The 24504-nt window shown below is 39.4% G+C and overlaps 1 protein-coding gene across 26 annotated transcripts in view; it reads right to left on the bottom strand.

Annotated features, from left to right (window-relative positions):
- LOC138764018 (sorbin and SH3 domain-containing protein 2-like) overlaps positions 1-24504 on the bottom strand; it is a 555886-nt gene that overhangs the window by 172577 nt on the left and 358805 nt on the right. For 22 of the 26 annotated variants that reach the window (XM_069939294.1, XM_069939455.1, XM_069939471.1 and 19 more), the window contains one exon: positions 18923-19018. The exons of the other annotated variants lie outside the window; for them this stretch is intronic. In XM_069939294.1, the coding sequence (XP_069795395.1) occupies positions 18923-19018 (96 nt within the window). The remainder of the gene's footprint in view (positions 1-18922; positions 19019-24504) is intronic. 26 annotated transcript variants of the gene reach the window in all.

Raw genomic sequence — 24504 nt, 5'->3', positions numbered from 1 at the left:
CCCTGGTTCAACCTTTCTTGCCATTAATACAAATTACATGGTTTTTCCTCAACTCTTCAAGACAACACAGCAACATGCACTTTTATTGTCTTTAAAGGCAGAATGGCAGTAGAGAAGGTGCATACCTTCAAGTTCCATGGAGTCTGTACATTGGAGGTCCTTTCCTGGAGCCACCATGAAGACAATCGTACAGAAAGCACACCAATGGCTTAAGTTTCTAAGGAGTCCCTCAAATTTGGGTGTACTGTGTAAACTGTACTGACTGCTTTCCCCACAGTGCTGTTAAGAAACTCAAGTGCACAAAAGAATACTGAAGGCTTCAGAAAATGACAAACCGAGCCTCAGGTCACTGTCAATTGCAGACCTGGCTGTGAAGTGCTGACTCAGGAAGGCTGTCAACATGATAAGGGACTCCTGCCATCCTGGTGATAATGTCTTCCTGTTGCCACTTCAGGCAGAAGGTACAGAGGCGTGAAGTTCAGCACCTCTAGGTTCAAGTACAAGCTTTTTTTCCCCCTGACAACTATCAGGCTCTTGATCTCACTACTCGAAAACTGACCAAAACTATTCCTGGCCCATCAAAATATCTGTCTGCATGAATGAAATTTCACTTTCTTTTTCTTGCACTTATTGGAACTGTCTTACTATATTTATTATTTACCATTTCTTTTCTATTTTATAATTTAGTTTTGTAACTTAATGTGTACTATTGTTGGTGTAGTTTTTATATCTGTGTGCCTGCAGCAACTTAGAATTTCAGTGCATCTGTATATTTTAATTATGTATGTGACAAACTCTCTAACGGAATTATGCTATTAATCTTTGTTGTGATATATTATATTTTAGAGAGGTGCCTTGTAGATTGGAAACAGGGAAACACACACAAAGACACCTACATACAGAGAACACAATTTTGAAGAGACATCGAGTCTGCTATGTCCATCTATAAACAGAGCTATAAAACTAGAGTTGATTGTTCCATTGAAATACTAAAGAGAATTAATGTTTACTCAGAAAGACATCTGGTCAAACAAAAAACTATTTTCTTCATGAAGTGATTTCTGGAGAAACAAAACTTCAAACAGAGCCAGTAGTGAAGTCATGTAGTTACAACACATCAAGAGGCATCATTAATATGATGAACCAGTTTCAGCTAAAGTCAGAAATGCTGTAACATTCTGCGAGAAAGGACTGCTATTGCGTTCTCTTTGTCAAGGGAGGAACACAAATTAAACAGGTTACGACTTTATTCCCTGGAGTGCTGAAGAATAAGGGGTGATTTGATAGAGATATGCAAAATTATGAGGGGGTATGGATAGAATAAATGGAAGTAGGGTTTTTCCACTGAGGAAGGCGAGATAAAAACCAGGGGAAAGGGGAATGTTTAAGGGGATCTTCGTCACACAGAGAGTAGTTGGAATGTAAAGATTCTATTTTTAAGGGATCCAGAATGGCAATTATTAAAGAAAAGCACCTCTGATTTTGTCTTTATTAAATACAAAATTCCCTAGCCTTAAAACTTGCGTTCAAAAAGAAGCACATGTTCATGTTTACTTAAAGCAGAAACTGGTTTTTCTAGACAAGCTAAATTAGCATTCAAATTGACCATTCAACCACTTCCAAAATGAGCATTGATTCAACAGATCACAGAGGAGCTAAGCACCTAAAGATCGAACAGGAACTGTCATAATAGTGATCCCATTCATAACTGGTTTCCCAGGCTAACGACAGCTGTATAAGCATTACAGCTGTCAACCACAAGATAGCGTATCGAAAGGCAAAGGCTTCACGCTTCAACGAGAGGTGCCAATAATATCTCTCTTTCACCACCAATGTTAATCTGACTTTTCCTCTCCTTTGTGAATCTTAAAAACTCAATTAATTCCCAAGACTTCTAATTTACATGTGTTAATTAAATCTTGTAACTCATATACACAAGGCACAGATGTCTAAGTGTATTAGAAACATACCCTCTAGACAGGATATTATCTATTTGTAAGATATGAAATTTTATATCACTTGTACATGTAAATAGCTGAATGGTATCAATCATTTACATTTCTTAAGAAAGGACACAATAATTGGTGTTAGTCAGGAACTGTAATACTTCAAACAAATTCAGAGATGTGCCTATCAACTTGTAAAAGATAGATGCCAAAAATAGTATAAATATTGTGCTGTTTTACTGTGATCTTTGAATGAGATTCGATATTGACTAAGGTGTGTCATTGTCTACCTGAAATTAATATTCGTCATTCCCGCTAGTATAATTTCAATAAATGTGTCTTGTATGCTCTATGGTTCTGTCGTGTATTTTACTTTGACAGCGTGACGGACTATCACAGGAGTTTGGCATTAACTGCGGGGTGAAGTGGTGAATGCAGGCTCAATTTTAGAAAAATTTGGAGAGGTACATGGATGGGAAAGGCATGGAGAGATATGGACTGGATGCAGGTCAGTAGGACACAGCAGAATAATAGCTCGGCGCAGACTAGAAAGGCTGAAGGGCCTGTTTCTGTGCTGCATTGTTCTATGCTTCTTGCCAATTGGATGAACAAAATTGGCTGAGTGACAGGAGACAGAGGATGATGGGTGAAGGCAGTTTTTTTGAGACTGGAGGATCAGTATACTCCCTGAGGGTTCAGTGCTAGGTTCTTGCTTTTTGTAATATGTGTAAATAATTTAGACAGGATGTTTGAGGTAAGGTGAGTAAAACTGCAAAATTTATGCCATGTGGACAGAGAAGGTTGCCTGGGTTTCTAAAAGGCTCGAGATCAGATGAGGAACTAGGCTAAAGAATGGCAGATGGCGTTTGACACAGGGAAATGTGAGGTGCTAAATTTGGGTAATGCAGTACCACACGGCAAGGCCCTGAAACATGCAATGGATCAGAGGGACCTGGGGTGCAGGTTCACAGCTCTTTAATGTAGAGCGCTGACTAATCATGGATGCACAACATTTCCTCTCTTGTCAGGAAGGCAAACACCCACTGCACTTCCTGAGAAGACTGAAGTGAGCAAAACTACTGGCCGCCATTCTATCAAGAATGTCCTAGCTAGCTGCATCAGTAAAGTATGGTTGATGCAAAGAAATGGATTGGAAGTCAATCCACAGGACCATAAGAGCAGCAGAAAGAATTACTGGAGTTTCTCTCCCTCTCCATCGACATGATCTATGAGCATCGTTGTCTGAAGAGGGAGTGCAAAATCATAAGAGGACCCCTTCCACCCCAAGAGGACCCCTTCCACCCCACCCACTGGATCTTTCAGCTGCTCCCAATGGGAAAGAGATACAGGAGGATCAGAGCAGCGACACCACCATGCTGAGGAACAGCTTCATCCCCTGGGCAGTAAGAATGCTGAATGACCAAAGGAACTGCTCACGTTAATCATCCGAGACTCATATTCACAAAACAATATTTATTTATTTGTATATATGAATACTTGTCCTGCATGTGCATTTTTTGTCTGTATGTGCTCTATGTCTGGTTGTGTGTCTACGTGTTTTGCACTGAGGATTGGAGAATACGATTTTGTCAGGTTGTACTTGTGAAATCAAATGACAATAAACTTGACTTGATAGCAGCACAGTGGACAGAGCAGTGAAGAGAGCATTTGGGACATTTACCTTCATTGGTCAGGGCACAATACAAGAGTGGGAACATCACTTTAAAGTAATTGAAGACCTTGCTGAGGCCACATTGAAATATTGTATGCCGTTTTGGTATGCAGATATTATAAAGTTTGAAAGGGTACAGAGAAGGTTTACAAAGTTGTTGCCAGAATTAGGGAAGTTGAATTTTTAAGAGAGATTGTTTTCCTCAGAGTAAGAGGGGAACTTATTGAGGTCCATACAATCATGAGGGCCATATATAAGGTGAAAAGTAACAGTCTGTTTCCTAGAGTAGGAGAACCTTAGAGAATGTAACTACAAGGTAAGGAGGGTGGGGTTTAGTAGGGATGTGAAGGGACAGTTCTTCACTCAGAGCTGCCAGAAAAGTTGTGGAGGCAAGAAACACTTGGGTAACTACATGGATAGAAGAGGATTGGATGGATGTGGACCTAATGTGGGTAATTAAAGCAGAGGAATGTTGTTTGGCATAGACATGCAGCACCTCTAAGCAGGTTTCTGTATGAGATGACTCTATGACATTGACTCTATAACCTTGTAGAGGATGGTACAGGGTTAACTAAATGGATATTGGCTTTTGTCTTACAGTTTATCTATTGTGTTGTTTATTTGATTTGTACTGTGCACCATTCCCATGAAACTGTACAATGCTATGTTGCTTGGAAGATAGGATAACATTAAAAGGCAGAAAAGCTAGAGCAGTTCAAGCTCTTGACCCCACATAAGAAGGGCGACTTGGACATAATTCAGCAGCAAAACTCACAACATAAAGAATTGCCGACAGCTGCATTGACATACACTTGTGGCAGTCAGTAAACGTACTTCACCTTAGATTAAACAGAATACTTAATCCACAGACACCAAGGGTGCATACTTTGAGAATGTTCTATGACCCATACATTGATTCCAACTTCAAGTTTGTTGCTTGAGGAAATGAATAAATGTATTCCATTGGAAAAAATAACATATAATTTAAACAAATTTGGGAACCATACATGGAACAAAATAGAGAGAGCTTGCCTCGAACCTCCATCCCCTAAAATGATAAGAAGTCAAAGCGATTAGATTAGTGTGTAAAAGTAAATGACACATTTTTCTTGTTTGCTTTTCCCTTGTGTGAAGACATTGCTTTATGGTTTTATTGTATTGTATATGTTGAATATTTATTGGTTTTGGAGGGGAGGGTGAGAAGAGGGGAAAAAGGGGGAAAATGTCACTGTGTATATTTAATGAGAAACATTTGTACATATTTTGGTTGATATAGTTCATAGTGTGAGAAATAAAAAATATTTAAAAAAAGTTTGTTGCTTGATTGCAATACAAGAACGATGCAGAAAATAAGGGCAAAGAAAAAATGCGAGATAATATTGTGGAAAAGAGGAGTGTACAAATGATGAAGAAGTGTAGTAGCGTTGGCCCTCACTGGAAGCCCTTGTTAAGTTCCGTGTACTTATTTCTTTGATATTTTTAAAATGGTATGATCATTTCCTCACTGTTCATTCATGATTTTGATTCATCTTTATCAATATACAAGGCAAGCAGAAGTAGAATACTTTGTTACGAACCACATGTAACGAGCAGCAATAGACAATGAACCAGTGTTGAATTTTAAGCAGGAATTTTATTTCTTACTCTTAAACTATAGTTTTAACTCTTAAACTATCCTTAACACTAAATCTATCCCCAGCTATGGTGTGGGTGTGTCTGTTAGTTATACTCAAACATTACAGTCCAGGCCAAAATCTAGAAAGCTACTTCAAAGTTCAGTCTTTCAAATTCAGTGTTGAAATGTAGGCCTTTGAAATTTGATGTCCAGAATTAATGTTGAACTGATGGGAAGACTGGAGTTGTGGCTGCTACAGAGTCACTAGTTCTTCTTGCATTGCCTTTGAAACTTCCATCCACACAAGCTGTGGTCATAACACTCCTGATCCTTTTGTAGGCAAGACTCGAACTGGGCGGCCTCCACAAAGCTTCCAAGACGCTGGCACCGGTCTCTCCAAGTCACTTCACTGCTAGTCACAGTTAAACTGAAGCAGTCTCTCCAAGTGATCTCCACTGTTGGTCACAATCAAAATTAAACTCTTTGGTTCCTCCTGGCACAGGTCAATTCACCGAAAAGGCCCACTCATTCACAGAGCATACTTAATCCCACAATAGCGGCGGCCACCAGAGCTGCTTCAAAAAGCTGCTTTCTCTGCAGCAGCCAGAATGTTTCTCCCTTGCAAAATCACAGTGTCTTTGCAAATGTATCGAATCCTGGAACAGACTGTGACAAACCTTCTCAGTTCTCCCAATGTATTGAACTATCGCTGGGCTGTGACTTGTGTTGTGCTTGTGTGAAATGTTAAATATTGACTGTGACCATTATTTCTTTGGCTTGGCTTCGCGGACGAAGATTTATGGAGGGGGTAAATGTCCATGTCAGCTGCAGGCTCGTTGGTGGCTGACAAGTCCGATGTGGGACAGGCAGACACGGTTGCAGCGGTTGCAGGGGAAAATTGGTTGGTTGGGGTTGGGTGTTGGGTTTTTCCTCCTTTGCCTTTTGTCAGTGAGGTGGGCTCTGCGGTCTTCTTCAAAGGAGGTTGCTGCCCGCCAAACTGTGAGGCGCCAAGATGCACGGTTTGAGGTGATATCAGCCCACTGGCGGTGGTCAATGTGGCAGGCACCAAGAGATTTCTTTAGGCAGTCCTTGTACCTTTTCTTTGGTACACCTCTGTCACGGTGGCCAGTGGAGAGCTCGCCATATAACACGATCTTGGGAAGGCGATGGTCCTCCATTCTGGAGACGTGACCCACCCAGCGCAGCTGGATCTTCAGCAGCGTGGACTCGATGCTGTCGACCTCTGCCATCTCGAGTCCTTAGTGATAATCCCATTTTACTAAAACGGCAGCTTGTAATAAATAACAGGTAATAGCAGAGAGCAGCTAAATAACATTCAGCTGCTATCTGTAGATCCATGGTAGAAATTACTGGAAGATGCACTTCACTTTTAGTTTGACCACTGAAGTAAAAGTAAAAACACAGAAATGCTGGAGGGACTCAGCAGGTCTCACAGCGTCGATAGGAGATAACGATTTATAACCAATGATTCTCCCATCATATCAAACAACATTTAGAAGGGCTTGATTTCAAATAAATGCAACTAGCATCATATTGAATTTTCACTAGATCTGAAAATCTATTGGATTTGTTGTCACTTGTTGATTATTTGTGAATAGTGCATCACTTGGTTCCTTTTTTTTTCCATAGGCATTGCTTCACTTTTATTTACATTTATCTTGTAACCCGACACTTCTCCATAGTCCTTCAATTTCTTATATAATTCTTTTATTGATAGTTCTGGTTCTGTTAAGTACACTATAACATCATCCGCAAATAGACTGATTTTATATTCCTTGTCTTTTATTTTTATTCCTTTTATATTATTATCTATTCTTATCAATTCTGCTAGTGGTTCTATAGCTAACGCAAACAATAAAGGTGATAGTGGGCATCCCTGCCGCGTTGACCTGCTTAAGTTAAATTGCTTTGATACATGTCCATTTACTGTCACTTTCGCTAACGGTCCATTATATAATGCTTTAATCCAATTAATATACTTCTCCGGTAAATTGAATTTTTGCAATACTTTGAACAAATAATTCCATTCTACTCTGTCAAAAGCCTTCTCTGCGTCTAAAGCAACTGCTACTGTAGGTGCTTTATTTCCTTCTACTGCATGAATTAAGTTAATAAATTTACAAATATTGTCTGTTGTGCGTCTTTTTTTGATAAATCCAGTTTGGTCTAAATTTACCATTTTCGGTACATGCTCTGCTAATCTGTTTGCTAATAGTTTAGCTATTATCTTATAATCTGTGTTTAGTAAAGATATTGGTCTATATGATGCTGGTAAGAGTGGATCTTTCCCTTGCTTTAGTATTACTGTAATTATTGCTGTTTTACATGAATCTGGTAAGCTTTGTGTTTCATCAATCTGGTTGATTACATCTAGGAGGGGCGGAATTAATAAGTCTTTAAATGTTTTGTAGAATTCTATTGGGAATCCATTCTCTCCTGGTGTCTTATTATTTGGTAATTTTTTTATTATCTCTTGTATTTCTACTATTCCAAATGGTTCCGTTAATTTATTTTGTTCCTCTATTTGTAGTTTTGGTAGTTCAATTTTAGTCAGAAATTCATCTATTTTCCCTTCTTTCCCTTCGTTTTCAGTTCGGTATAATTGTTCATAGAATTCTCTAAAGTTTTCCTTAATTTCTTTTGGATTATATGTAATTTGTTTGTCTTTTTTCCTTGATGCCAATACCATTTTCTTAGCTTGTTCTGTCTTAAGCTGCCATGCTAGGATTTTGTGCGTTTTTTCACCCAGTTCATAATATTTCTGTTTTGTCTTCATTATATTCTTCTCCACCTTATATGTTTGTAGTGTTTCATATTTTATTTTTTTATCCGCCAATTCTCTTCTTTTAGTTGTATCTTCCTTCATTGCTAATTTTTTTTCTATATTTACTATTTTCCTTTCCAACTGCTCTGTTTCCTGATTATAGTCCTTCTTCATCTTGGTTACATAACTTATTATTTGCCCTCTAATGAATGCTTTCATTGCATCCCATAGTATAAACTTATCTTCCACTGATTCCGTATTTATTTCAAAATACATTTTTATTTGTTTTTCAATAAATTCTATAAAATCCTGCCTTTTAAGTAACATGGGGTTTAATCTCCATCGATACATTCTTGGAGGGATGTCCTCTAGCTTTACTGTCAATATTAAGGGTGAATGGTCTGATAGTATTCTAGCTTTATATTCTGTTTTTCTTACTCTATCTTGCATACTAGCTGATAACAAAAATAGGTCTATTCTTGAGTATGTTTTATGTCTAGCCGAGTAATATGAATATTCCTTTTCTTTTGGGTGTTGTTTCCTCCATATATCCAAAAGTTACATTTCTTCCATTAATTTAATTATAAATTTGGTTACTTTGTTCTTTCTGTTAATTTTTTTCCCAGTTTTATCCATATTTGAATCCAAATTCAGGTTGAAATCCCCTCCTATTAATATGTTCCCTTGCGTATTTGCTACCTTCAAAAAGATATCTTGCATAAACTTCTGATCTTCTTCGTTAGGTGAATATACATTGAGTAGATTCAAAAACTCCGAATATATCTGACATTTTATCATTACATATCTCCCTGCTGGATCTATTATTTCCTCTTCTATTTTAAATGGCACATTTTTACTAATTAATATAGCCACTCCTCTTGCTTTTGAATTATACGATGCTGCTGTTACATGTCCTACCCAATCTCTCTTTAATTTCTTGTGCTCCAATTCAGTTAAGTGTGTTTCTTGCACAAATGCTATATCAATTTTTTCTTTTTTCAGTAAATTTAGCAGTTTCTTCCTTTTAATTTGGTTATGTATTCCATTAATATTTAAAGTCATATAGTTCAACGTAGCCATTTTATACTTTGTTTATCTTCCCTTTCTGTTTTTCCATCATTACCTTTCCTCCTTTTCCATTTCTGTTTTCTTATTTTAAACCCTTCATAAGACAACATTCCTAAAACATCAAACATTTTCCTTATTCTCCTATTTAAAACTTCTTTAGCCCCAATCTCCCCTTCCCCTCCTGAGTTGTCCTTTATCCCTTGTCGGACAACCACATCTCCCCTCTCCATTTGGGTTTGCGAATTCACTCGCAAGCGTCAGCTGATTTTGCAGTGACCGCAACTCCTCCTCACCCAGCACCCCCCAGAAAAGATTTCACTTTTCATATGTAACAAAGGTCACTCTTTTAGTTCCCTCCTTATTCCCTCTATTCCATTTCCTTCCCTTATTAATTCTTGTCTATACTATCTATATTTTCCTCTAAATACGGATTCATTCACGTATGCACATTATACATATACACACTTATACCTCTTTACCCACATACATATAAATCGTGGTCATTTTTACTCTCATTACACGTCTTCATCCCTCAGTCTATTTTGTAATTGTTCTGCAAATTTTCGTGCTTCTTCTGGATCCGAGAATAGTCTGTTTTGTTGTCCTGGAATAAATATTTTCAATACCGCTGGATGCTTTAGTATAAATTTATACCCTTTCTTCCATAAAATCGCCTTTGCTGTATTGAACTCTTTTCTCTTCTTTAGGAGTTCAAAACTTATATCTGGATAAATGAAGATTTTTTGCCCTTTGTACTCCAGTGGCTTGTTGCCCTCTCTTACTTTTTCCATTGTCTTCTCCAGTACCTTTTCTCTTGTAGTATATTTTAGGAATTTTACTAAAATAGATCTTGGTTTTTGTTGTGGTTGTGGTTTAAAGGCCAATGCTATATGTGCCCTTTCTATTTCCATTTCTTGCTGTAGTTCTGGTCATCTTAGGATCCTAGGGATCCAATCTTTTATAAACTCTCTCATACTCTTGCCTTCTTCATCTTCCTTAAGGCCCACTATCTTTATGTTATTTCTTCTGTTATAATTTTCCATTATATCTATTTTCTGAGCTAACAGTTCTTGTGTCTCTATAACTTTTTTATTAGATTCCTCTAATTTCTTTTTTAAGTCCTCTACCTCCATTTCTACTGCTACTTCCCGCTCTTCCATCTTGTCCATTTTCTTTCCCATTTCTGTTAAGGTCATATCTATTTTATTAATTTTCTCTTCTGTGTTGTTTATTCTTCTTCTTAAATCATTAAATTCCTGTGTTTGCCATTCTTTAAATGACTCCATGTATTCTTTAATAAGAGAAAGTATATCCTTTATCTTGCCTTTCCCTTCTTCTTCTATTTCACTGTACTCTTCCTCTTCCTCTTCTTCTTCCTCTGGGTTGGCCATCTGTTGTTTCTTTGTTGCCCTTTTCTTCTCTTCTTTCTTGTTTTCATTGTATTCTGTGTTCTCTTCTTGCTGCAGGTGTTCTGCAGCTGTCGTTGCCGGCTGTGGAGATCGACTCCCCAGCTGGTCACCCCTCCCGTCGGTGTGTTTTTTTTCATGCGCGGTTGCGCACTTTTACTCGGCTCAGCGAGCCATTTTTGTAGTCCAATTTCTACCGACCTGAGGGAGCGAGTTTCTCTCTCCACCGCGGGCCTCTTCGAACAGGTAAGGCCTTTTTCTTCATCTTCCGTTGTCTTCTCTTCCTCTCTTCTTACCGTTGGTTTCGACTTTTCTTTTTTTGTCGCCATCTTCCTTCCACCTTTATATTCACTTTCCTTTAACTTTTATTTCTGTGCCTTTGTGTTTTTCTTTGTTTTTTTTTTACTTTTCTGGAGAGGGCTGGAGTTCACCGTCCGGCCACTACTCCATCACGTGACTCCCCATCACTTGGTTCCTTGATGTAGCCATTGGTAGCAAACTTTTGGTACGCTGAATAACCCCATGAGATACAATATTGACAGCCTTTGGCGAAGTGTTGTGAATAATCCATTTGATTCAGCGTATTAATTATGGAGATCGCACTGTTCTATCATATCACCCAAAGGTGTCTGTCTTCAATCCTTTGTTGGTGGCTGCTCCTGGACATTGGAATGGATTTATTTGGCAGTGAGGGGAGGTTGATAAGACACTCAAATATCTCAGTCAAAGATTAGTAAAACTCCTTACTCTATTGAAAAAAATTGGAGGATAGAGTTGAATTGTGAGGCTGACTTAAATTTATTGCAAATTTAATTAAGAATTACTGTGGATCAATATTTATTTAAAGGAAAGATTGAAGGTTTGAGGTTTGCAAATCTGATTTCATTTTTTTCTGGACAAATTTGTAAAGCAAAACCACAAAACCATGAAGGGATGAGGCTGGGTGGGAGTGAAACCCACAAAATAAGCACATTGGAACCAATCTGCTATAACACTTGCTCAAATGAATAAGGAAGAAAAAACACATAATAGCAAGGACAAATAGAATTTTCCCACATCGCTGGGCATATCCTTGGTAAACACGGACCCAAATAATGCTGCAGTAAAGAAACCAACCATACATGGCACAATTCCAACCACATACTGAAACATTTAATGCTTTAAGTACAGTCCTGAGGAAGCTATACCATTTTGCTGAAATCAAGTCCCATCAATTGGAAGAAAACAATGTTATTTTATGTGGTTTGGCAAAAAACAGATGTCTGTAGTTAAATACATGCTTGATACAAGCACAATTTTAAACACCATGACACAATGAGGTCTTGATCCAGCAGTACAAGAAAGATCCAAGCACCAGCCCTAGCTCAATTACTTGTAGTTTCACTGCTTTGCATTCACTTGCCCATGGCAGGCAACCCTTACACACAGACTACTCTTCAGAAACATCAACAGCTGAGGAATTGTTCAATGTCAGTGAAAGCCTGATAAACAGCAAAAGCTTCAGTCAGATAGGAGGGTGAAAAAGATTGCCAGACCAATGGAAATCGAGAGATTTTTAAAAATTTTACATTTTATTTACAATACAGTAGAAATAATTTCTGGCCATTTAAATCTGTACCACCCAATTCTTTCTTTGGCTTGGCTTCGCGGACGAAGATTTATGGAAGGGGTAAAAAGTCCACGTCAGCTGCAGGCTCGTTTGTGGCTGACAAGTCCGATGCGGGACAGGCAGACACGGTTGCAGCGGCTGCAAGGGAAAATTGGTTGGTTGGGGTTGGGTGTTGGGTTTTTCCTCCTTTGCCTTTTGTCAGTGAGGTGGGCTCTGCGGTCTTCTTCAAAGGAGGTTGCTGCCCGCCAAACTGTGAGGCGCCAAGATGCACGGTTTGAGGTGATATCAGCCCACTGGCGGTGGTCAATGTGGCAGGCACCAAGAGATTTCTTTAGGCAGTCCTTGTACCTTTTCTTTGGTGCACCTCTGTCACGGTGGCCAGTGGAGAGCTCGCCATATAACACGATCTTGGGAAGGCGATGGTCCTCCATTCTGGAGACGTGACCCACCCAGCGCAGCTGGATCTTCAGCAGCGTGGACTCGATGCTGTCGACCTCTGCCATCTCGAGTACTTCGACGTTAGGAATGAAAGCGCTCCAATGGATGTTGAGGATGGAGCAGAGACAACGCTGGTGGAAGCGTTCTAGGAGCCGTAGGTGATGCCGGTAGAGGACCCATGATTCGGAGCCGAACAGGAGTGTGGGTATGACAACGGCTCTGTATACGCTTATCTTTGTGAGGTTTTTCAGTTGGTTGTTTTTCCAGACTCTTTTATGTAGTCTTCCAAAGGCGCTATTTGCCTTGGCGAGTCTGTTGTCTATCTCATTGTCGATCCTTGCATCTGATGAAATGGTGCAGCCGAGATAGGTAAACTGGTTGACCGTTTTGAGTTTTGTGTGCCCAATGGAGATGTGGGGGGGCTGGTAGTCATGGTGGGGAGCTGGCTGATGGAGGACCTCCGTTTTCTTCAGGCTGACTTCCAGGCCAAACATTTTGGCAGTTTCCGCAATTACCCAATTACACCCAAATTAATATGCAGCCCCACACAGAGCACCCAAAGGAAACCCACACAGACCCATGGGGAGAATATATAAACTTCTTACAGACAGTGCTGGATTCTAACCCGGGTTGCTGGTTCCGTAACAGTGCCATGTTAATCGTGCCGTCCTGCTGTGCGGCAAGTTAGCACAGTCTGGACTAAATTTCCTGTTGAGGACAGAAGTCAAGCTAAAAGAGGCACCACTAGGCTCAGAACTCTCCTAGAGAGCCCCTTTAAATACCTGTTTCAAAGAGAACATCACCATGAAAAGGGATAGTCATTCTGCAAGTGGTCAACAACCATTGCTCTTTGGATCAAAACAAATTCCAAGGTATAAAGAATGATACTGTTGCGGAAATCACAGCGTGCAGAGCACTGATGAACAATTTAATTAGGCAATGGCAAAGTATTACATTTAAGTTCATTTCATTACCTTTCCATATAAATATCTGATGCAGATATTCAGTGAGTTGGCAGATTCATAGCTACAGGCTTCTTATGGATCATGCTACACTTGTTATCTTGCACTCACTCTTAATGTGAACAGACTGTGACAATTATGTAGCTATTTGCTTCATTGACAGAGGAGTTTCTGTTAAACTTTGACTTATTAGTTTTTGAAAAAGAGAAGCACTTAATTAGCTCCAGATCTGACCTTTGCAAGGAGAGCATCCGGCTCTGAAGAATTACTTCTCTCATTTAAAAAATCCACAGCTGGAAGGAGGCAGAATGTCTTCTTAAATGCACCTTTTTTTTTTACACCAAATCTGCTCGGGTGATTTCTTGGTATTTTTGTTGAATGACTTCATACCTCCCACTTTCTCGCCCAAACAACCAATATATTTTTCTAACCTATAACCAACAAAAACATTTAAAACACTTTTAAAAAACAGGCAGGGACAAAAAGTAGTGTGAATATGAGTGTGGTTTATTTATTTGTGAGGTATAGCTTGGGTTTGGAAATCTGGCATTTGCTGCTAATTGCCCTGAACTGAGCAGGTTGCCAGGTTACAGTAGGAGGCAGCTTTTGATGTGGGTCTGGATGATGGCTGATTTTCCTTCCCTAGGAAGGCATTAGTAAACAAGGTGGGTTTTCAGGCAGGCCAGCAGTTTCATAGTCACCACATTGATAGTTTTTTTTTCAGAAAAGCACAAGCCCATCAGCCCTCAGACCTAACCTGGCATTCAAAATAGCAAGGTTTAGCTTTCAGTGACACTTTCCTGCATTAACTCTACATTCCTTGATTTCCTCAAATCTTTCTTTTATACTCTATCACTGCAAACCACGTCTGAGCGACCACAACTCTCTTGGCTAGAGACCTCCAAAGATTCATTATGCCCTGTAAGAAGTATTTTTCCTCCTATCAGTCTGATGTTTTATTTTGAGGATGTGACCCCTGGTTCTAGTCAGCCTGCAAGTGGAAACATTATCGGCACATTTACCCTGTCAACCGTGTAAGGCATATCCAATTAACTAAATTAAAATTACTCAGCTGTTTCACTGGGATTTAAATTGCAGATCGTCACCTGGGCTTCTGGATGACTGGATATACAACTGACACGATGCTAGCCAACTTGGCAGTGAGATGGCCTTCACCCAATCTCAAGCACTCAGTCTATTGTTTTTTGGGGGGAGTTTTTATGAACATTTTTGATTTTCATAGACATAAAAATTCAAACAAACAATATAATCCCTTTGAACACTCATATAACATACAAAGTTTGTATTTATTCCCCCAAACTGTGAATGGTCATATGAGTTACACAAAAGCAATGACCCCTATAGGAAAAAGCCCAGGGGAAAAAAAACAGAGTGACTAAATACAAAAGATAAGGAATAAAAGGAACTAAAAACAAAACTTAAAAAGCACATTGTCTGTGTCATGTCCTACTTTATTAATCCCACTCATTTCCCTGCTGGGACAGATTGTTACAGGGCCCATATTTCAAAGAGGAGGCTAGTCAAATCTGTGTACCAATGTATTTCAAATAGGGTTGCCACACTCTAATGAATGTCATATTTCTTCCTTAGATTGCATGTGATTTTCTCCAGGGAAATACAACTCTGGATTTCCATATTCCAGTGTATAATACTTAGTTGGGAGTCGGACTTCCATGTAACCGCTATACACTTTCTGGTTGCCGACAAGGTTATCTTCAGCAACTGGACAGTCTAAAATGTAAGTCCCCAGTTTCTCCCAGGAGGTACAACTCCAGATCCTGTGGAAAATACACTTTTGTAATTTTATTTCAGAATTTCCCCCAGGTCCTCCCAGAAGGATCTCACCCTTGTATATAGCCAGGTGGAGTGGACAAAGGTTCCAATCTCCACTCCACACCTAAAGCACATTTCCAAAATTTCAGGGTTTGATTCATGTAATTTTTGAGGTGTGAGGTACAGCTGGTGCAAGAAACAGTTCTTGCCACGACCTTTCATCAATCAATAAAGTCCAATTCTCATCTCTCCCTCGATCTGTGTAAACCCAGCTTTGGGTCCTCACTTTGGAATATGTAATACATCTTAGAGATAAATTAACACATCTGAATTAGAATCTTCATGTCACCATAGACATAGATGGTCCCAATGTTTCCCTTAATAAAGATCTTATTTGCAGATAGCAGAAGAATGTTCTATTAGACAAATTGTATTCGTTCCTCAACTGCTCGAATGACATAAGCTGCCCTTGTTTGTAACAATCCTCGATACACCTGATCCCTTTCTGGCACTAGGTAACTAGGATTTTATTACCCAGAATCAAGGGTATTACTTTAATATGTGGTTATCCATTTTCTTTGAGAATAATTTGGTGTTCCACTTATATATGAATTCTCCTGCTATCTTTTCACTTACCACGTGTAGTCTAATATGTGCCCAGGAGGGGGAACTCAGTTAAATAATCAGATGCAACAGGAAGAACTGTTCTGTAAAATATAAACCTGGACTGAACAACCAAGCCTGAATGTCAGATGACGTGGCTAGGAATATGCCTGAATGTCAGATGGTGTGACTAGGAATATGCCTGAATGTCAGGTGGTGTCAGATGATGTGACTAGGAATATGCCTGAATGTCAGATGGCGTGACTAGGAATATGCCTGAATGTCAGATGGTGTGACTAGGAATATGCCTGAATGTCAGATGGTGTCAAATGGCGTGGCTAGGAATATGCCTGAACGTCAGATGGTGTGGCTAGGACTATGCCTGAACGTCAGATGGCGTGGCTAGGAATATGACTGAATGTCAGATGGTTCAGATGGTGTGGCTATGAATATGCTGGATGTCAGATGGTGTCAGATGGCGTGGCTAGGAATATGCCAGAATGTCAGATGGTGTGGCTAGGAACATGCCAGAATGTCAGATGGTGTGGCTAGGAATATGCCTAAATGTCAAATGGTGTGGCTAGGAATATGCCTAAATGTCAAATGGTGTGGCTAGGAATATGCCTGAATGTCAAGTGGTGTCAGATAGCGTGGCTAGGAATATGACTGAATGTCAGATGGTGTCAGATGGTGTGGCTAGGAATATGCTGGATGTCAGATGGTGTCAGATGGCGTGGCTAGGAATATGCCTGAACGTCAGATGGTGTGGCTAGGACTATGCCTGAATGTCAGATGGCGTGGCTAGGAATATGACTGAATGTCAGATGGTTCAGATGGTGTGGCTATGAATATGCTGGATGTCAGATGGTGTCAGATGGCGTGGCTAGGAATATGCCAGAATGTCAGATGGTGTGGCTAGGAACATGCCAGAATGTCAGACGATGTGGCTAGGAATATGCCTAAATGTCAAATGGTGTGGCTAGGAATATGCCTAAATGTCAAATGGTGTGGCTAGGAATATGCCTGAATGTCAAGTGGTGTCAGATGATGTGACTAGGAATATGCCTGAATGACAGATGGTGTGACTAGGAATATTCAACCCTTCCCTGTGCAATTTCAGTAAATCTGTTCTGTAAAAGTCCCAACAGAACCAACAAAAGGGTATGACCCAAAACGATGACTCTCCAAACATGTGACCTGACCTGCTGAGTCCTTCCACTTTTCTCTGTTCATCAGTAATAGAACATAGAAAACTGCAGCATAGTACAGGTCCTTCAGTCCACCATGTTATGCCTACTCCACAACAATATATAATCACCCAAGTTAGGGAAGAGGAGACACAGTATTTTAAAATCACTCTTTCAAAACCCACAGCATGAATCAAGTAGTTGGTATTGGGTCACCCAAAAATGGGCAAACAACTATTCTGGAAAATTTGGAACCTGGGGTTTTATGACTTCAAAGTTAAAGATTCATTTTATCATAATGTAATATTACATTAAATATGTAATGCAAATTATATACCTTAACTGCTGAAAGGCAAACAAAGTTGCCATGAGCATGAAGGGATTAAGGGCAAGCTTTCTGCTGCCCCATTTTTAGAGGTGCAAGAGGCCTACTCCAATAGATATGATCCCATCCCTGCCATATAGCTACAGAGTTTATAACAAACAAGAGGCAGTCAAGAACTTCATGAACTTTATGTCACTCTTCTGTGCAGAAAGCTGAGCTGAAAGGCTTCTGCTGTTTTAGAAATCTATGTGTGTTCTTCTGAAGTCTTTAAAGTGAGACTTTCCAAATTTAAAAGACATTTTTTTTTTCAACTGAAGGTGACTAATAAAAGTTGTTTTCAAAGGCATTATATACTGGAATTCTATTCACCTACGGCTCCTAGAACGCTTCCACCAGCGTTGTCTCCGCTCCATCCTCAACATCCATTGGAGCGCTTTCATCCCTAACGTCGAAGTACTCGAGATGGCAGAGATTGACAGCATCGAGTCCACGCTGCTGAAGATCCAGCTGCGCTGGGCGGGTCACGTCTCCAGAATGGAGGACCATCGCCTTCCCAAGATCGTGTTATATGGCGAGCTCTCCACTGGCCACCGTAACAGAGGTGCACCAAAGAAAAGGTACAAGGACTGCCTAAAGAAATCTCTTGGTGCCTGCCACATTGACCACCGCCAGTGGGCTGATATCGCCTCAAACCGTGCATCTTGGCGCCTCACAGTTCGGCGGGCAGCAACCTCCTTTGAAGAAGACCGCAGAGCCCACCTCACTGACAAAAGACAAAGGAGGAAAAACCCAACACCCAACCCCAACCCACCAATTTTCCCCTGCAACCGCTGCAACCGTGCCTGCCTGTCCCGCATCGGACTTGTCAGCCACAAACGAGCCTGCAGCTGACGTGGACATTTACCCCCTCCATAAATCTTCGTCCGCGAAGCCAAGCCAAAGGAATATACTGGAATAACCACAGGCAAAACCCTCTCCACTATCGATAATATCTACAGGAAACGCTGCCGTAGGAGATCAGCAGCAATCATCGAGGATCCAGACCACCCACCACATGGTCTTTTGTCACTGTTACCATCAGGAAAGAGGTATAGATGCCAAAAGACTTGCACCACCAGGTTCAGGAACAGCTGCTACCCCTCCACTATCAGACTCCCCAACAACAAACTCAATCAGGAACTCATTTGAGGACTTACTTTTGCACTTTTTAAAATTCTCTCTGTATTGCAGTTTAATTACATTTCTTTATGCGTTTACATTTCTTTATTAGTTTACATTTGAATGTTGTGTTACAATATTTAAAAAATTATCAGTATTTTACCCCGCCCACAAGAAAAAGAATCTCAGGCTTGTATGTGATATAATTTATGTACTTTGACAATAAATCTGAAATCTGAATCTGAAAGTTTTCAGTCCTAGAGTTGACATTTATGCAAAATATACATTTCACATTTGTGCAAAGCAAGCAGGAGCATGCTGAAATTTTAGTCAAGTAAGTGTTAGTGTTAGTACCTGCAACCAGCAACAAATTGGGCGAACTCTGCACTCTCTTCACAGAGGCTAATTTAACTGATGTAGCAGCACGTTTACGAGCGCAGCCACCGCTGTCTGCAAACAGAACCACAGAAATGCACAACATACACATCAGGCAGAGCTTAAAGTGAGCAAGCCAGTGCAAATTATTCAGTTGAAGCAAATTCCAAATAAGTAAAACCAAGCATATTATTTGCATGCAGGAAAGTAGTTCATTCAAGATAACAAATCCATTATATCAATGCAATAAAATATGAGAAAGTAACAACACAAGAAACAAAGTAGTAATCTCTGATGCCTGTTCTGCATCCAATATGATCCTGATCTCAGTGGCATCTTCCTGTACCAGCTAAATGTTCTTCTGTTCTCTTAACACCTTCGAGATACATTTTAACTAACCTATAATTTTTAAACATGCCAATGCCTTCAACCCACCAAGGTGTCATGCAGGTGTATGGGCTAGGCATGGGAAAGAGAAATATTAGTTGTGGTAGGGTAGCATCAGGATTTGAATACATGGGATTTGAATACTTGGGGTATGGAATATTTTGGATGCCCATCTCCAATTTCCCTTGAATCAACTTGCTTGGCCATGTCGCTGTGCATTTGATGTCACGCATACATCTGAGTTTGCCTGTAGAATGCATTTTCACCACAAATCTGGTAGTTTCATGATGAACATTATGATTGCTATAATTTTATTCTATATTTAATGAGCTGAAATTAAATGTTTTTTGCACCAAGCTGCATCTCTAGATCACTTGTTCAATCCAATAGATTACCAGCTCAGTCAGAGAAAATACCATACCAATCATAACACATAGAAACAGGAAGGTTTAAATGCCACAGTTCAGTGTTCAGCTCAACTTTGCTGCCTCAAAGTGATGTCAAGGGACACTCTTAAAGAATGCCTTGGAATATGGCATAAGGGTCTGCCAGCAACTATGATAGTCATCTTGGGTGATGGAAGGCTGAAGTGAGGCTATTGGATCAAGAAAGGATAAGGAGGTTTGAGCAAAGAATAGTAAAAACAAAACAAAATATTACTGAAAAAACTGTCAGCTATAAATTAACATTAGTGTAGCAGTTAGCATAATTACAGTGCCAGCAATCAGAGTTCCAACCTGCCATTTTCTGTAATAGTTTCGACTGTGACAGATTATAGATATGCTTTTGGGAGATAAATTGGGGTAGGTTTTTTAGTGTAGGTCACATACAAACACTTCAAAACAGATCTCATCTCAGCTCTGCTCAAGCTAGATAGGCCAGCTCCAAGACCCTTGGCAAAAGCTTTGGAGATTGCCCAAGAGACTTCACTAATGAATTGTTGTTTTGAAAAGCAACAGATGAAGGAGGAGTAGGTTTGGAACTGCAGGCTGCCTGGGAGTGCTGTTTGCTGTTCTAAGAGGGTATTTGGAAGCAGAGAAGGAGCCAAACAGGCTTTTCTCAGAGAGAGAGAGTGTTCTACAGTTTTACAGTCAGCAGCAGTAGCAGCTGGGACTGCAACAGGACAAGCTGGCAAGCTTGTGAAAAAAACCCATTTGCAATATGGGGTATGAGTCCTTGTGCTTTATGCAAGAGGACAGGATTGGTTGACTAATGTTTCAGTTGAAATAAAAGTAACCTGAAAGAAAGAGGTTATCATCTGGAGAACCCTGACGGGGCAAGTTTCTTCGGCAAGACACTGAAGTGGCTAATTCAAAGGAATCAGTTGTAGGTGTCCAGCAAACAACAAATCTCTCTCAGAAAACCAACAAGAACCTTCCTGAGCGGTAACCATTAAACTTTCAAGCACCAAAGCCTGGTGAACTTTATAAATGTTAAATTCTGTGCACAGTATAAGAGTTGCCTGCAACCAGTGAACTTGGAGGAATGAGAAGTGAGATTGGACTGTGAATCAGAGAACTTTTCTGAACTTACACTCGCTTTACATATATGTGCACTTAGAATTAGAAGGGGGTTGTTAGGTTAGTTAAGTTAATAGTGATAAGTTAAAGTGTGATTCTGTTTTTATGTTTAAAGATAATTAAAAGCAACTTTTGTTTAAGTAACCATTTGTTTTGGTGAATATCTGTGCTGCTGGGCTTTGGGGTCCTCTGGGCTTGTAGCACTACTTTCTCCTTGTGCCTGCATTGATTTCCTCTGGATGTTCTGCTTCTTTTTACCAAATTCCAGAGATATACGATGGTAGGAGGTTAATTGATCACATGGGTGTATTTGGGTGGCACGGGTTCATGGTCCAGAAGAGCCTGTACCATGTTGTATCTCCAAATTAAATTCAAACATTAACGTACAATAATAATGGGTATGCAAAGGCAATTTAGTGAAGAATGTCAATTCTATGGAAATTGAGACTTTTTAAGGTGTCAGTCAGATAACATAGAATATTGTGTTCAGTTTTAGGCCCCATATCCAAAGAAGAATATGAAGGTGAGAGTCCAGTGGAGGTTTACGAGAATGATCCTGAGAATGAGGGTTAAAGCATGAGGTGTGTTTGATGGTTCTGGCCCTGCACTTGGTAACATTTAGACGTGGGGGGGGGGAGTAGGTTGGGGGGAGGAATCTCATTGACAGGTATTGAATATTGAAACTTCTGGATAGAGTTGACGTGGAGAAGATGTTTCCAATATTAGGAGGTTAGGACCAGAAGGCACAGCCTAAGAATAAAAGGACAGAGATGAGAAATTTCTTCAGCCAATGGGTGGTGAATCTATGGAATTCGTTGTCACATATGGCTGTGGAGGTCAATTCATTGGGTAGATTTAAAATGAAGGTTGATAGGTTTGTGATTAGTAAGGCCATCAAAAGTTATGGGGAGAAGGTCGGAAAGAAAGAATACATCAGCCATAATTCGAAGGACTAAGCAGACCTGATGGGCCAAATAGCCCAATCTGTTCCTATCTCTTATGGTTTTATGAAGTAGCAATATTAAAAGTATTGTGATTGAACTTGCTTGACGTATTTGAGGTAAAACAAAAGAAAATCAGAACTTATTAAGAAATTCCATTCCCTCATTCCTGGACACTGTATTTTACACTATACCTATTATTTCCGCAATAACCATTTTTTTTAAATTAAATCGGGGTGGTTTGAACAATTTTGTTTGTAGATCCTATTTAACCCAGTATTTTTTACATCATACCACCTTGGAAGAATTTTATATTTAAGCATTTTTATATTTGTCGTTTATAATTTTAAGAGGTGGAGGTTTGAAATTGGTGGTTTCTAGTATGGTTTCCAAATTTTTTCAAATAAAGTATATTTGTCTTTTAGATTGCAGGTATTTTTTTCTAATGGAATACACTTGTTCATTTCTATGTACCGCTGTCGTATTTTTAAGGTTGCCTCCGTTTTCCAAGTTGTCATTATGCATTTTTTTGCTGCTGCGAGCGCAATCATAGTAAATCTTTTTTTAAGTTTTGTCTAATTTTAGGCCAAAAATTTAAGACGACACGACTTCTTTTTCTTTTGTATTCTTTTATTGTTTATTTATTTTTCTTATTTTCTTTTACTTTGTTATAGGGGTTGGGGAGGGTGGGAGGAAAAAGGGGAAAAATGTCCCTGTGTATATTTTAACGATGAATGCATATATTGTTATTGCAGTAGTTCACAGTGAAATATTAAATAAACAAAAAACCTTGAAAGAATATCGTGTTTGGAACTATAATTTCCAAAAACTTTTCACCAATGGAAGTTTTACCTATCTTATTTATTATTGACTATTACAGGGTAAAGATTGCATTATTAGTCCACAGTTCTATTATTGATATATTGATAGATTGCCAAATGATAAAAGGAGAGGTGGACGATGCTTTACTTTCTCTCTTCAACCAGTCCTAAGTTCCCAAAAACAAAGGATTTTCATACACTTCTTTATGAAATATGAGAGCAGATGGATGATATGGAAATGGGTTTAAACATTGGAGTGTTCATGAAAATGTATAAAAAAAAAGGAGGTGGGGAAGGAAGAGAAGGGGAAAGACATAGGGTACTTCAAGCATGCTTTACCATTCATCAAAATAATGGCTGACCTTTTACCTCAATGCCATTTTCAGCACCATCCCCAGGTGATTTTCCCCTTCCCACAATAAGCTTCTACCCCAACACTGTAGTTGAAACCCTTTTCCTTTCACCTTCTTTCCCTAAGTGAAATCAGTTTGCATCTGTGATTGATGTTCATGAGTAATGCACACAGCTTTGTGAATAGTTTATCTCACTGAACCTTTACCAAAAATATTGTATATCTGAACATTTCCAAAAGATCACCTTTATGAAACTTTTTATTTCCAGTACAACTAAGTTTCATTTTGGAGGTTTCGACTTCACACTATTGTGTAGTATTTACCTAATTGTATTGAGTTAAATAATGGAACTTAGCAGTTAATTGCCTTTCAAGGGTTTGAAATCATACACATTCACACAGAAAATTGCACATGATTGTTGCCAATTACAGTTCTGAGAATTTGCTCTTTTTACAGCTGATGCAAGTACACACAATGAGAGAAAACAGGTGGCAATGAAGCCAAAGCCTGCCTCAACAGCAATAATACAACCCCAGAGGATCAACAGCATTCTCTGCTCCGAGCTGTGTTCTACAGGGACGAGAAGTATAATTACAATTGCCATGTACTGATTGAAAAGTAACAGAAACATTTTATCATGCAAATTAATAGTCAAAGGAAGCTCAACCAAAGTAAAACAATACTCAGCCATAAAATGACGCAGTCTACCTAATTTTAACTTAATTACCCATGCGCCTCAGCTGAGCATCTTAAGTGTCCAAAGAGGATCCCAGATAATCTGGTTAGAGTCATCACATTTTTTATATATTAATTCAGGTTAAGCTCTTTCTCTACCTTTGTGTGCCTGTTTGGAAGGTCGATCAATAGTGGGAAGGGAGAGATGGATGTACTGACATGAAGTAGGATTTGTACTAGTCAGCAGTGAAAGAGCAGGCAGAGAGTGAGTGCAGTGCATGAAAGTACTGGAAAAACTCAGCAAATCATGCAGCGTGAATAAGTGACCGGCTGAGTTTTTCCCGATACTTTGGTGGACTGCACTAGACCCCAGATTCTGCAGATTTTCTCATTTACCTCCATCTGAGACGGAGTTAGAAGTTTTCTGACAATTAAGTACAGAATAAATTATGCTACTTTAATCCCAATAAATTACATTTTAAATTAAAATAGACATACTACATCCATCAACCTACAACCCCCATACATTTTGAAGGGTGGGATGAAACCGGAGCACCTGGGTAAAATACATGCAAGCGTACACTGACAGACAGAGCTTGATTCTAACCCGGGCTGAGAGAATGTGCAGAGAGAGCATTCCACTACTCACTAAGCTACTTCAAATGGAGTTGGGAAAAAAATTAAAGAAAATTAAAAAGAAACTGCAGATGTTAGAAATCTGAAATAAAAATTAAAAACAAAATAGTGGAAACACTCAGCAGTTAGTTTTATGGAATATAAATGAGGATATAGAGATATACAGGATAAAGTCAGTGATATCCTAAGGAGAAAATGCAGAGTTTGTTCAGTCAAATCAGTTAAAAA

This window comes from Narcine bancroftii, chromosome 1 (assembly GCF_036971445.1).
Source record: "Narcine bancroftii isolate sNarBan1 chromosome 1, sNarBan1.hap1, whole genome shotgun sequence".
NCBI lineage: Eukaryota > Metazoa > Chordata > Chondrichthyes > Torpediniformes > Narcinidae > Narcine > Narcine bancroftii.
This window is presented reverse-complemented; position numbering and strand designations above follow the sequence as displayed.